This window comes from Lontra canadensis, unplaced genomic scaffold (genome assembly GCF_010015895.1).
Source record: "Lontra canadensis isolate GAN:19392208 unplaced genomic scaffold, GSC_riverotter_1.0 scaffold24, whole genome shotgun sequence".
Classification (NCBI taxonomy): Eukaryota; Metazoa; Chordata; class Mammalia; order Carnivora; family Mustelidae; genus Lontra; species Lontra canadensis.
Genome location: NW_022631018.1, coordinates 3,191,461 through 3,204,990, shown reverse-complemented (window position 1 = coordinate 3,204,990; position 13,530 = coordinate 3,191,461). Strand labels below are relative to the sequence as shown.

The 13,530-nt window shown below is 37.0% G+C and overlaps 1 protein-coding gene across 2 annotated transcripts in view; it reads right to left on the bottom strand.

The window, feature by feature from the left end:
* Positions 1-2,390: 2,390 nt before the first annotated feature.
* Positions 2,391-13,530, bottom strand: part of TRMT1L (tRNA methyltransferase 1 like) — a 52,920-nt gene continuing 41,780 nt past the window's right edge. Inside the window, exons 11-15 of one of the 2 annotated variants that reach the window (XM_032862633.1) lie at positions 9,275-9,353; positions 6,060-6,226; positions 5,477-5,539; positions 3,706-3,832; positions 2,391-3,603 (exon numbers count right to left, since the gene is read on the bottom strand). In XM_032862633.1, coding sequence (XP_032718524.1) covers positions 3,351-3,603; positions 3,706-3,832; positions 5,477-5,539; positions 6,060-6,226; positions 9,275-9,353 — 689 coding nt within the window. In that variant the 3' untranslated portion in view covers positions 2,391-3,350. Of the gene's footprint in view, positions 3,604-3,705; positions 3,833-5,476; positions 5,540-6,059; positions 6,227-9,274; positions 9,354-13,530 lie in introns of those variants that run through there. The other variant, XM_032862634.1, reaches the window with a different exon arrangement.

The window sequence follows — 13,530 nt, the reverse complement described above, 5'->3', positions numbered from 1 at the left end:
CAACCCTGTTTGTTTCCTATGATTTAGAGTCTCTTAACAGTTTGTCTCCCTTTCCAATTTTGTCATGTTTTTTCTCTTCCTCTATGATCCTGTTGTTTTTTAAATTACATGTATGAGTGAGATACATGATCATTATCTTTCTCTGATTGACTTACTTTGCTTAGCATAATACCCTCTAGTTCCATCCATGTCATTGCAAATGGCAGGATTTCATTTTTTGATGGCTGAGCAGTAGTCTGTTGTGTGTATCTATGTGTGTGTGTGTGTGTGTTTTAAATATTTTTATTTATTTGACAGAAAGATCACAAGTAGGCAGAGAGAGAGGAGGAAGCAGGCTCCCCGCTGAGCAGAGAGCCCGATGTGGGGGCTCGATCCCAGGACCCTGGGATCATGACCTGAGCCAAAGGCAGAGGCTTTAACCCACTGAGCCACCCAGGCGCCCCTGTATGTGTGTTATGTGTATACACACATTATGGTTTTATACACACACACACCTTTATCCATTCATCTGTTGGACATCTGGAGCCACTATATTAGTCATGATCCCTTAGCAATTCCCAGGCCTGATTTAATTCATATTCCCAGAGCACTCTGGTAAAGGACCCTGCCATAACACCACAAGGATGTAATACATATCTTCCTCTTAGCTTTCTCCAAAGTAACTTGTGACCATTTACCAGAGCAGTTATGCATGGAGGAAAGAAATTCCTAGGCCTTTAGGATTACTAAACTGGTCTCCAGTTCTGCTTTCTGGAAACCAGAATATGATACGTTTATTCAGAGTGGAATCTGACTGAAGTCAAGTGATAAATGGAGTTTTTTTTTTTTTTTTAAGATTTTATTTGACAGATCACAAGTAGGCAGAGAGAGAGTGAGAGAGAGGGAGGAGGAAGCAGGCTCCCTGCCTAGCAGAGAGCCCGATGTGGGACTCGATCCCAGGACCCTGAGATTATGACCTGAGCTGAAGGCAGAGGCTTACTTAACTCATTGAGCCAACCAGGCAGCCCGATAAATGGAGTTTTAACACAATCCCACCATCCTGGCTCCAAACCCATTTCTTCTTTCCTTCTGCTATATCCTGAGTGTACGGTTAGTAGTAATGTGACTAGCAGAGTCAACCTACTGATTTCCTGGTGGTAGAGTGAAAACTGCTTTCTTGTGTTAATCAAATTTTAATGGAAGGATGTAATTCATGTTCACTTTACAATGTAGTCAACATTTGTGTGCCCCAGACTAAAGTGCTAATGTAGCATTATTTGGGATTTTAAAATTATTTCCTCTTTAGGTTGATGCATTACCTTAACAGATTTCTTAACTACTTCCCACGGCAATTTCTTTGGAAAATTTCCCTGTGTATGTGAAATTAATACAGACATATTTTAAATAATAGTAATTAATATATTCTGATATCACATTAAGCTCCTGGCCTAAAACCCAACTTTATCACTGATCAAAATGTTATGCTGATTAGCATTTAGCAAGCTGAGACTGATACTCAGTTTAATAATATGTACTAAATCAGATGGTCGAAGTGCTGATTTGCATTCTGGATTTATAGTAATTTTTAACTATATAAACAAAAATAACTTATTTTTGTGCTCATTTGTGAGTAATAGTTTGAACTGGCAAGAATTAGTTTTTTTATGGTCATTAGAGAAACTAACGTGCACTTCACCTATACCTTTATTTTAGTAAAACATGATTTTGTTAATGGGAGAAAAGAAAAAAAAATACCCAGCTGTAACAAGGAGTTTTGTTTTTTTTTTTTTAAGATTTTTTTAAAAATTTATTTGACAGATCACAAGTAGGCAGAGAGGCAGGCAGAGAAAGAGGAGGAGGCAGGCTCCCTGCTGAGCAGAGAGCCCGACGTGAGGCTTGATCCCAGGACCCTGGGACCATGACCCGAGCCGAAGGCAGAGGCTTTAGCCCACTGAGCCCCCAGGCGCCCCACAAGGAGATTTTTTTTTTTAAATTTCAGTTAATATACTATGTTAACCTCACTCCCTGGATTTTTGTATACGTGTTATGGGTTTTTTTTTTTTTTTTAAAGATTTCATTTATCTGAGAGTGAGCAAGCATAAGCGGGGAGGGAGGTGTGTGTGTTAGAGGGAGAAGCAGGCTCCTGGCTGAGCCCAGTGTGTGGCTCGATCCCAGGACCCTGGGATCATGACCTGAGCTGAAGGCTTAACTGATGAGGCACCCAGGCATCCCTGCTTTTCTTATATAGTGTATTAAGACCTTTCAGTTCCAACTCCCTCTTCCATCCCCCAAGCCAGTAATACTTGTAAAAAGTTACTTCCTCTCAGAAGTACTTCAGGGTAAATACAATTAAGTCCTTGAGACAAAAATCTAAACTTTATACCAAATCCTTTTATATCAAAACTCTTACATTCACATGAAGCAAGAACAGTATTTATTAATGGAGTTTCCACTAATTTTCATAGTCATGTTAGCCTGGGCTACTTATACAAAAAAAGGAAGCACATACACACACCCGAAAACAAATCTATCCCTCCCCCCACCAAAAAAATCCTCACTTCCTAAGTTGATAAGGTGACAAGTTTTACTTCTGAGAGGTAGCACAACCAAGCAAATGAATACTGTACGTGCGCTAACTGAGGCACTTGAGATCACCCCATTTAATTTACAGCAAAAACTGTCCTCTTCAGAATTTCAGTGCTTATGAAGAATTACTGTATTAGAACAATGGTCTCAATTTACTTGACAAAATCTTACTCTGACTCGATCCTCTAGACCTTAACTCTGAAGAAAAATGTATTTCTCTCTCAGGCAAGTATTTCGATTCTCAAGAGCTACTGATAAAAGATCAGTGTGGAAAGAAGTATGCTTTCTTAAAATTGGGAACATATTTTAGCTTTGTAATTGTGAAATCGCATTAGTGATAATGAAAAAACATTGTTCTGTTCAGGGTAATTTCATATGTAAAAGGCTCCTGGCTTCATTTTGTGAGCTACAAACAGAGATATGAATCAGCTTAAGTAGACATGTGATTAAGAACAGTGAAGTACGGCTTCCACAACAGACATAAAATTGCTAACACTTTGCAAGTGAAAGTTTTCTGAGTTACTAAATGGTAGGGTGATCTCAGTCATAAACTTGGCTTCATATGAAATGTTTTCATTAAAATTTTAAGTTTTCTTTACAGTAAGAAAAACCTGGAAAGCATAGCTCCCAAACTAGCTAAGTTAGAAACGGCTAATTTTCTGAATGAAAACAGCACTGTTTTTTATTTTTACACCACTGAGTTGAAAGAATAGAAAAAGAACTACAGTTGGTATAGAGAACTCTTAGGCCATCTATACAGACATCTGAATAACTCTTCTCTACATTTACCATCTTCTGCAACTGCTTGCTTCTGCTTTGTCATTCACGGACATTTCAACCCTGTCAGCTACTGTATCTTCGGAGGCTGACTGGACATGGCCCTCCGACTGTCCTCCAGTGTAGGTAGGGGTGCTGTACTTTAAGAGGATCGATTTAAATTGCATCAGAGGCGCGTCTGTACGAACACCCATGGGGTCAAAATGAGTTCGGCTTACTCGAAAGCCTGCTTGAGAAAGATAGCACAAAAACTTTTTTAACCTGCAGCAAGGAAAGGAAAAAAAGAGAGATTTTGTATCTTATTTAAATCACAATGTCATTAAAATATCAAATATACATTTTGCCATTCACTGGCTATCTTACTTTGGCATATTCATTCCTTTAATGCTGTGTCTGTGGATGTTGTAATAAAAGGGAGGATGTTCAGAACTGACATCAGTCTTTGGCCTTTTAGCTGAAGTTGTGATTGTTTCATTACCTTTTCTCTTTCCTGAAACATACATACATACACAAAATCAGACATACCTTTATGATGACTATTTTTGGCCTGGTATTTTCTATCTTGAAAGGTTTAAATGTTAATCAGTCTTAGAATAATTTTAGAGCTATAGAATAACCATAGAGATGAGTCTAATTCCCTTAAGCTGTATATAAAAAAAGGCTCAGAGACTTTAAATATTTTTAGAACTTACGTTTTACCTTTCTCTAGAAAAGATTTAAGACACCTCTGCTGAAGGTGAGTAGCTTGGCTAAATTCATACAATAAACAGAAGTACAATGATGCTCTTAAATCTAGTGCTTTTTGCAATGTACCATAATACCTTTAACCTCCGACAGAGAAATTAAGTAGAAGAGATCATTTTTAGAAAATTAGTTGAAGATGCCAATTGAACGACTGGTGGGAAGAGCATATAGTAGTTATTAAACTTAAGTTATTAAACCCTTTCTATATATACACACACACACACATATATACACATATATACGTGTATATACATGTATATACACGTATATATGTGTATATATATAAAGATTTACTGGGGAGAGAGAGAGCAGGGTGAGGGGCTGAGAGAGCATCTCCAGCAGACTTCCCGCTGAGCATGGATGGAGCCTGACATGGGGCTTGATCTCATGACCCTGAAATCATAACCTGAGCTGACACCAAGAGTCAACGCTTGACTGACTGCACCACCCAGAAGCCCCTAAATTGTCTTTTTAAAAAGCAAAACAAAACCTTAGACTTTACAGCACTGACATTAGAAGTCTTAAAATCCTTTTGAAAGGAATCTGCAATGCCTAATACAACCATATTTTGAAGTGCACATGCACATATCTCAAATTGTGAGAAAGGCCATATAGTATATTCTTATAGCTAAGGAACAAGGTCTTCTAGTTAATTAATGGAATTATTATAAACCATATGTCGAGGGGTGCTTGGGCCCCGTCAGTTAAGTGTCTGCTTTCGGCTCAGGTCGTGCTCTTTCAGGTCCTGGGACTGAGCCCTGCATCAGGCTTCCTGCTCAGCAGTGAGTCTGCTGCTCTCTCTCCCTCTGCTCATTCTCTCAAATAATTAAAATCTTTAAAAAAAAAATCATGCTGATGAGAAAATTTAAAAGAATTAGAATAAAAATCTTTATAACTATCAAATATAATCTGGTCTTAGTTTGGTTCACATGGTTCTTCAAAGTCTTACAGTTCTTGCAAGGGGATCACTACATATTAGAGATGTGAACAAGTGCATGTTAACAGAAATTCTGAACAGTGCAAAGGACAGATAAGTTTTACTATAATTGTATTGTCTGTATAATGAAAAGGCATTTTATTTTTTTTTTTAAAGATTTTTTATTTATTTATTTGACAGGCAGAGATCACAAGTAGGCAGAGAGGCAGGCAGAGAGAGGAAGGGAAGCAGGCTCCCCGCTGTGCAGAGAGCCCGATGCGGGGCTCGATCCCAGGACCCTGGGATCATGACCTGAGCTGAAGGCAGCGGCTTAACCCACTGAGCCACCCAGGCGCCCTAAAAAGGCATTTTAGAGGAGGGCACCAACGCAATCTGTTCTCTTCCTGCCCTTTTACTATCTGCATTTTCGCACTGATAAATAGTTACATAACACACATATACATACATACCTACCTTGTGCAATATAGTTATCTGTTGTGGTATCATCTGTAGTTTTAATTAACACACCATATTCTTCTAAAAGCAAATGGGAAAGGAAAATATTTTACAGACTAACATTAAGTAACAATTCGAAGTTTAAATAAAAGCTTAGTAAATTCTATCCACATTGCTTTTATGAAATACATGAGATTTTTTGGTAAAAACAGACTGTAAGAATTAGCAATTATTGTTACACAGTCTAAAAATCTACTTCTAATGACTTACAAGAATACTAGAATGTCATAGTCCCACTCTTGTATCAACAGCCTGATAAAACTACAAAAGCCTATTTACACTAAAGAGAAAATAAAGGACAAAATAGCCTTAATAAGTAATAAGTATAAACAACCTTCGTGTCTCAATGGCTATAATGAAAATTTCTGGCCACACTAATCTCAGAATTACCTAAGGTTTCTCTTTCTAGAAAGCAAGATAGAGGGTACTAAAATCACAACAGACTTTTAGTTTTTTTAATCTACTAAAACTAGGGAAAAATATATATTTGTATCTTAATAAGACTATTATTCATTTCAGGCCATGAATATAAATTAGTCACCTTGCTTGTTCAGATTTGAAGGTGCATGAACTGAAAACTGACTTTGAGGAGTACACTCTGATTCAAAGATTAATGTCTTTATTAGGGTCTGAATGTCATCTAAACCATGGTGAAAAGATTCAAAGAGCATTCTTTTGAGGAATCCAGTATTGAAAAGGGAACTTGACCTGAAAAAAAGAAAAAACATGGAGAAATGGGTATGAAAAATGTCTATTAAAAAGTATAATTTAACTTTTATATTATTAGTTATAGGAATGGAGAAAATGGTGAAATTAAAAAAGAATTTATGATTTAATTTAAAATTATTTTCTATATTTCCCACTCCTTTTATCATGTTAGTTCTCTAATGGGATTAGTCACGGGAATTTCATTCAAAGTAAATCAACAAAGAATTTATTGAACCCTCATGTAAGGTGTAAGGTATAGAGCCCTGTGGTACATGGGGACACGGAGGGGATACCAAAGTAGAAAATATAGTGTTTGCCCTATAACAGCCTATAAATCTAGACAGGCACATAGTGTGATACAGAAGTTTGCACAATGCATATTCCTGTCAGTAAAATCTTTTTTTTTTTTTTCTTTTAAAGATTTTATTTATTTTACAGACAGAGATCACAAGTAGGCAGAGAGGCCGGCAGAGAGGAGGAAGCAGGCTCCCCGCTGAGCAGAGAGCCCGATGCGGGGCTCGATCACAGGACCCTGAGATCATAACCTGAGCCAAAGGCAAAGGCTTTAACCCACTGAGCCACCCAGGCGCCCCCTGTCAGTAAAATCCTAATCCAATGTGTATATGTAGGGTGGAGTGGGCAGGAGTAGATAGATACAGGAGGAGAATCAGATGTTGTAATGGTGATTCATTAAAAACATGGCACAAGGGTAAGTCTGATTTGCTTCCCATTTGAGAATCACAGGTATAATAGACAGAATATAAATTCCAAGTCAGATAAACTTAGATTTTCATCCTGGCTCCACCACTTACTACCTACGTAGCTGGAGTAATTAGTGCTTTTGAGTCTCTTATTCCTCATTATAAAATAGAAAATAAAACTTCTCAGACTTGTTATGGGAACTAATGAGATAGCACACATAAAATCCTTAGTCTGAGGTATATCCTCAATGAATGAAAGTTATTATCATTCGGTTAGCAAATATATATGAAAGGATATATCATTTTAAAGTGTCAAATGAATTATCAATGTAAGATTTACCAAAATGGAATTGAGAATTTTGGGTTAAAGCATTAAAGAGAGACTTCAAAGAACACAACTGAATTGGAGCTGGAGAAAGGGGAAGAGACTGCGTAAGAGTAAAGACATGAACCATGGTTTTGAATGAGGAAATCCTACGACATGGTTTATAACTCAGTGCTGGAATCAAGAAATCTGAGTTCTGGCCCTGCCTGTAGTACTACTAATTTTGGGGGTTCACTTTCAGCCAGCACTTAAAAACACTGCCACTGGGGTGCCTGGGTGGTTCAGTTGTTAAGCATCCTGGGATCAAGCCCTGCATCGGGTTCCCTGCTCAGCGGGAAGTCTGTTTCTCCCTGTCCCATTCCCCCTGCTTGTGTTCCCTCTCTCCCTTTGTCTCGCTCTGTCAAATAAATAAATGAAATCTTAAAAACAACAACAAAACCCCTGCCATAAACTTCTCCATAAAATGAGGGTGTTGGGCTAGATCTTCCTTCTGGATCCAGCAACTTGTTACTCCTAATTTCCCCAGTCCTCAGATCAGTGAGAGTAAGAACAACATGTAGCAAGTGCTATAGGCAAGAGAGTACTAAAGGAAAGGCTAGTGAAGTCATTCTTGGTTTAAGAATATGTGCATGAGGTGAAGATAAAATAATGGGCACCAGCACAAACATTTACCACTTGAGTTAAATTTTAGGTTTAGTAGATGACTAAACCCTGACCTTATAAGCAAGGTAGAAATCTGCCATGATTCTTGTCACAATATTGTTAGGAATCTCAAATTTCTATCAGAATCTCTAGTAACAACCTAAAAGTAAGGATTCTGATTAAAAACAATTCAACTTTAAGTCACTAAAAACACAACGGCTAGTTTACTAATGATGCAAAAGCACACATACATTAAATATTTGCAGCTGAGTCCCATCTAAACAGCTTTACCAAAACAAAAGCAGACATTTACTTTCACATGCCCTTCTCACTTGAAACTAGTTTCTTGAAGACCTCTTATATTAGCTGAGTCTTCTATAAAAAGTTACGGTGATCACTTCATAATCACACCCTAGTTCTACAAACTCTCAACTGAAAAAAGCTTTATTCTTACTATTCAGAAATGAATTATCTAGATCACCCAGGCTTCTCTTTGATCCCACTGTCTTATCATTGTAGCAGACTTCTGAGAATAATGGTATAGAAAAGTCTGAAAACAAAAAACACCTCAGGTTCATAGGGGTATAAGAGTCATAATTATTTGACTAGACTTAAAAAAAAATTACATTGAAACCTGCTTGTCTTTTACTACACATAATAAAAAAAATCAATATATAAATCAATTTTGAATATAGATCTTTCTTAACCTACAATGGATGGAATTAATGTAAACCCAGGTAAGTTGAAAATATCTTAAACTGAAAATGAATTTAATAGGGCACCCGGGTGGCTCTCAGTTGGTTAAGTGTCTGCCTTTGGGTCAGGTAATGATTCCAGGGTCCTGGAACGGAGTCCCACATCGGGCCCCCTGCTCAGAGGGGAGTCTGCTTCTCCCTCTCCCTCTGCCCCCCACCCCTGCTGCTTGTGCACTCTCTCTCAAATAAATAAAATCTTATAAAAAATGCATTTAATAGACTAACCTACTGAACATCATAGCCTAGCCTAATCTACCTTAAACATGCTCAGAAAGCACTTCCATTAGCCAACAGTGGGCAAAATCATCTAGCACAAAGCCTATTTTATTATAAAGTATTGACTAGTTCATGTAATTTATTGAATATTATACTGAAAGTGAAAAACAATGGTTCTAAGTGTACTGGTCGTTGACCCTCAATGATTGTGTGACTGGCTTGTTGTTACTGCCGAATATGAGAGAAGACTATCACATTTTGCTAGTTTGGAAAAGATCAAAATTTACAATTTGAAATACATTTTCTATCAAATGTGTATTGCCTCTGCACCACTATAAAGTTGAAAAATCCCAAGTTATCTATCTAAAAATCCCAATATATCTGTATATTATTAGGCTTAAGCACATACCATAGAGGTCCAAGTTCTATTGCTGTCTTTCCAGGCATGCTTCCGTGACAGTTACAGGGCAGCTGTCTATATGGGTTTTCTGAAAATATTATAAAAAAAAAATCAAAGGAGAAATGATATTGTAAATAGTAACATATTTATAATAATTTGCAGCCACTACATAATGAGGATCTACTATGTGCCAGGTATTATGCTAAGTATTTTACATGCATTTAAAAATTTTAATCCTTACAACTCTCTGAAGCAGGTACTGTTAAAATCTCAATTATCCAGATCAGAGAATTAAAGCTTAAGAGAGGTCACAGAAATCCATGTCAAATGGCTTATAAGAGGCATAACTTTTATTAGCTTTTCGTCACTATGCTACATGAAATAATTTCAGTAGGAGAAAATCCTTAGAAGTCCACAAGATACCCATTTAAAATCAGCTGATGGGAGGTATAATTTACATGCAATAAAATGTATACGTGTTATGTGTAAAGGGTGATGAGTTTTAACAAATGTATATAACCATGTAACCAACATCCAATCAAAATAAAGACATTTCTCATTAGTTGCTTCTTCTGCAATGGGAAGAAAACAAATTACTCCCTAGGCTTGATTCATATTCAGCCCCCAAAATATAGGCTAGAAGAATCGTAATTCAGTTTAAAGAACAATGAGAAGCCTGATATAATCCCAAGGAAACTGGAGAAGTACTAGCATTATTCTTAGTTTCCAAAATGGGCAATATTCTACTACGGACTTTTAGTTCTCTAAGCCCTAGAATAGTTATTTTAAATCATGCTCACCCACTGACTTCCCTCAGGCCATTCTTGGGTTATTATTCACTTTCTTGAAATGGCCTGATCTGATCAATCAGTCCTAGATATACATCCACAATTCAGAATTATGGTGGGAGGGACAGAGGTCTATAGCCATGCTATCGGACATCACGTTATTCAAGGTAATTAAATGGGATAATGCACAGACGTGAGATCTTATTTTAGATTTACTTGAAGGCTTCTTCCCTCACTGTTTTTACTAGATCTACTTTTCAGTATTATTTAACTCTAAGTCTTAAAGAATGTTATCATCAACACTGGATTCATTAAGAACTATGAATATATCCAAGAAGTATTCCCTCAAACCATCAAATAAGTAAATTATAATGTCAGTATTACCCAATTAGGACAATTTACATTTACAGTTGTCAGTTACACCCACTTACCACAGGGAGGCAGCGCACGCATGAATTTTTATTAGTCAGTTTGTTTCCTGATGCATTTCATAAAATGCTCCCATCGTATCAATGTATGTCTTTTCCTAAACCTCTTGCCTAGGATTTCTCAGTGCTAGCCAGCAATAGCAAATTCCCTCTTTGACAGGTCAGAACTATCATTTCAAGTCACCAGTATCAAAAAAAGAAGGGGTATATACCATGTCATCAGTATATAGGCTATGAAGACAATTCCAGATGAGGATTAAAAAAATATTCGGAGACTTCTATTTAAATGCAATAGACTAACAGGTATGTTCTCTCTTCTATCCTTTAAAGCATTATTAAAATGAGAACAAAAGAATAAAAGTCAAACCCAAGGATAAATAAAATGGGAGCAGAGGTAACAAAAGATAGTAAGAGATGTCAATAAAATTTTCGAAGTGGAAATAAGGTACACAAGGGGATAGATGATTTAGCAGGCCAGACAATGCTAAAGCTAAGCCTGAAATGGGCAGACAAGCTACCGGTAACACAAGTAAGCCCTCTAGTGCTGTGGGACCCCAGAAAGACCTAAGAATGGAAGGTACTGATCATCTTGGAAGATGGGTATGGGGCAGAAGTGCAAAAAAGAAGCCTGGCTGAAAATTTTTAAGGGGTTTCATTAAGACCTTTAAGATTTCTTTAATACCCACAATCAGACTTCTGTGCTTCCTCATTCCAAAAAATGAAGTTAATCTTGGGTGAGGCTGAACCATGGAGGACCTGGAACCAGAGGCATCAGTTGCAGTTGAGAGTAAGATTTATGAAAAGAGAGGGATTAAGTAAAAGACATCATAAATGGTAAGACCTTCCAAGTCTCCTTCCCCAGCATGGCTCCTAGAAAGCTGATGGAAGATTCAAAGATTACTCTAGAAAAACTTACCAATACAAGAGAAAAAAACAAATATATTCATTTTCATCTGGGGGATCCCCTTGTGAAAGGGCAGACTAGTGCCTTCTCATCAGAGTAAAATATATCAGTCTCTAAGCCCTGACTCCAGTGCTTCCAAAAAACTTTCAGTGTGGAGAGACAACCAAAGACCATTAGAAATATGAGATGTACCATGACAGAGAACAAAATTACAACACAGAAAGAAATTGTTAGGAAACAGAAGAACTAAAACAACAAAATAACAGAAACAATACAAAACTGAACTGAAAAAATCTACTCTCCCTTAAATAAAAATATGCCCAATTATAACCAATATTCTTAGCTACGATCTGATTTTGTATCTCTGAAACAAGAATAGGACACTATTAAAAAAACAATGAAAAAATATGAAGTAACTTAAAAACTGACAAAATATGACAAATTTAAAAAGGAGAGTTGGAAAATAACAATCAGGGAAATCTATCAAGTAGAACCAAATGCCCAAGAAATGAAAAAGACTGTCCAATTGGGGCCATATTCTACTATGGACTCTTCAGATCACTTAAGCCACAGAATAGTTATTTTAAATCACGCTCTCCCACTAACTTCCCTCAGGCCATTCTTGGGTCATCATTCACTTTCTTGGAATTCCCCTACTGGGTATTTCCCTAAAGAATAGTAAAATACTAATCTGAAAAGATACATGCACCCTTATACTTATTGCAGCATTACTTAGAATAGCCAAGATATGGAAACAACCTAAGCGTCCATCAATAGATGAATGGATAAGGAAAATGTGGTATTTATATATATTCTCACACAATGGAACATTATGCAGCCATAAATAAGGATAAGATTGTACCATTTAAGACAACAAGAATGGACCTAGAGGTATTAAGCTAAGTGAAATAAGTCAGACTGAGAAAGTCAAATACCATATGATTCCACTGAGGTGGGATCTAAAAAAAATTTTAAAAACCCCACAAATGAATAAACAAACAAAAAGCAGAGTTAGACCCATAAATACAGAGAAAAACTGATGTTTGAAGGGGAAAGGGAGATATAGGCCTCCAGTTAGGGAGTAAGTAAATCATGGGAATAAAAGTCACAGCATAAGAAATACAATCAGTGATACTGTAATACTGATGTAATGGGACAGATGGTAGCTATACTTGTAGCATAATGTAGAAATCTGTCAAGATCACTAAGTTGTACACCTAAAAATAACATAACATTGTGTGTCAACTATACACAAAAAAGAAAAATTGAAAAAAACAAAAAACAAAACAAAAAAAAACCAAAACCACATATGGTATATATGTGATAGAATATCATTCAGCCATGAAAAAGAGGGAAACCCTGCAATTTGTGACAACGTGAATGAACCTTAACGGCATTATACTAACTGAAATAAATCAGAGAAAGAAATAGTTTATGATCTCACTATATGTAATCTGAAAAAGTTGAACTCATAGTAACAGAGTAGATTGGTATTTACCAAGACCCAGGGGTGGGGGAAATGAAGAGATGTTGGTAAAAGGCTATATAAACTTTCAGTTAAAAGATGATGTGGGGATCTAATAATGTACAATGTGATTATAACAATGCTAGATTGTATCACTGAGATTTACTAAAGAGAGTAGATCTTAAGTATTCTTATTACACACACACACAAAAGTAACTGTGAGGTCATGAAAGTGTTAACCATTCATACTGTGGTAGTTCACTATACATGTACATGAAATCAATGATACGCATTGTACACCTTAAAGTTACACAGTTCTTGTCAATTATATTTGAATAAAGCTGGTAAAAACATGTAAGTTCCAAAGGAAGGACCTCGCCTCTGAAAAGAAAGAAAGGAGAGTTAAGAGAAAAAATTTTCCAGGGCTGAGAAGGTGGTGGATTAAGAGGACCGTAAGCTTACCTTGTCCCATGGATACAGTCAGAGAACAATCACGTCATCACAAATAACCCAGAACACCACCCGGAGACCAGCAGAACAAACTCCACAACAAAAGGTAGAGAAGATGGGGCGCCTGGGTGGCTCAGTGGGTTAAAGCTTCTGCCTTTGGCTCAGGTCGATCCCGGAGTCCTAGGATCGAGCCCCACATCGGGCTCTTTGCCCAGCAGGGAGCCTGCTTC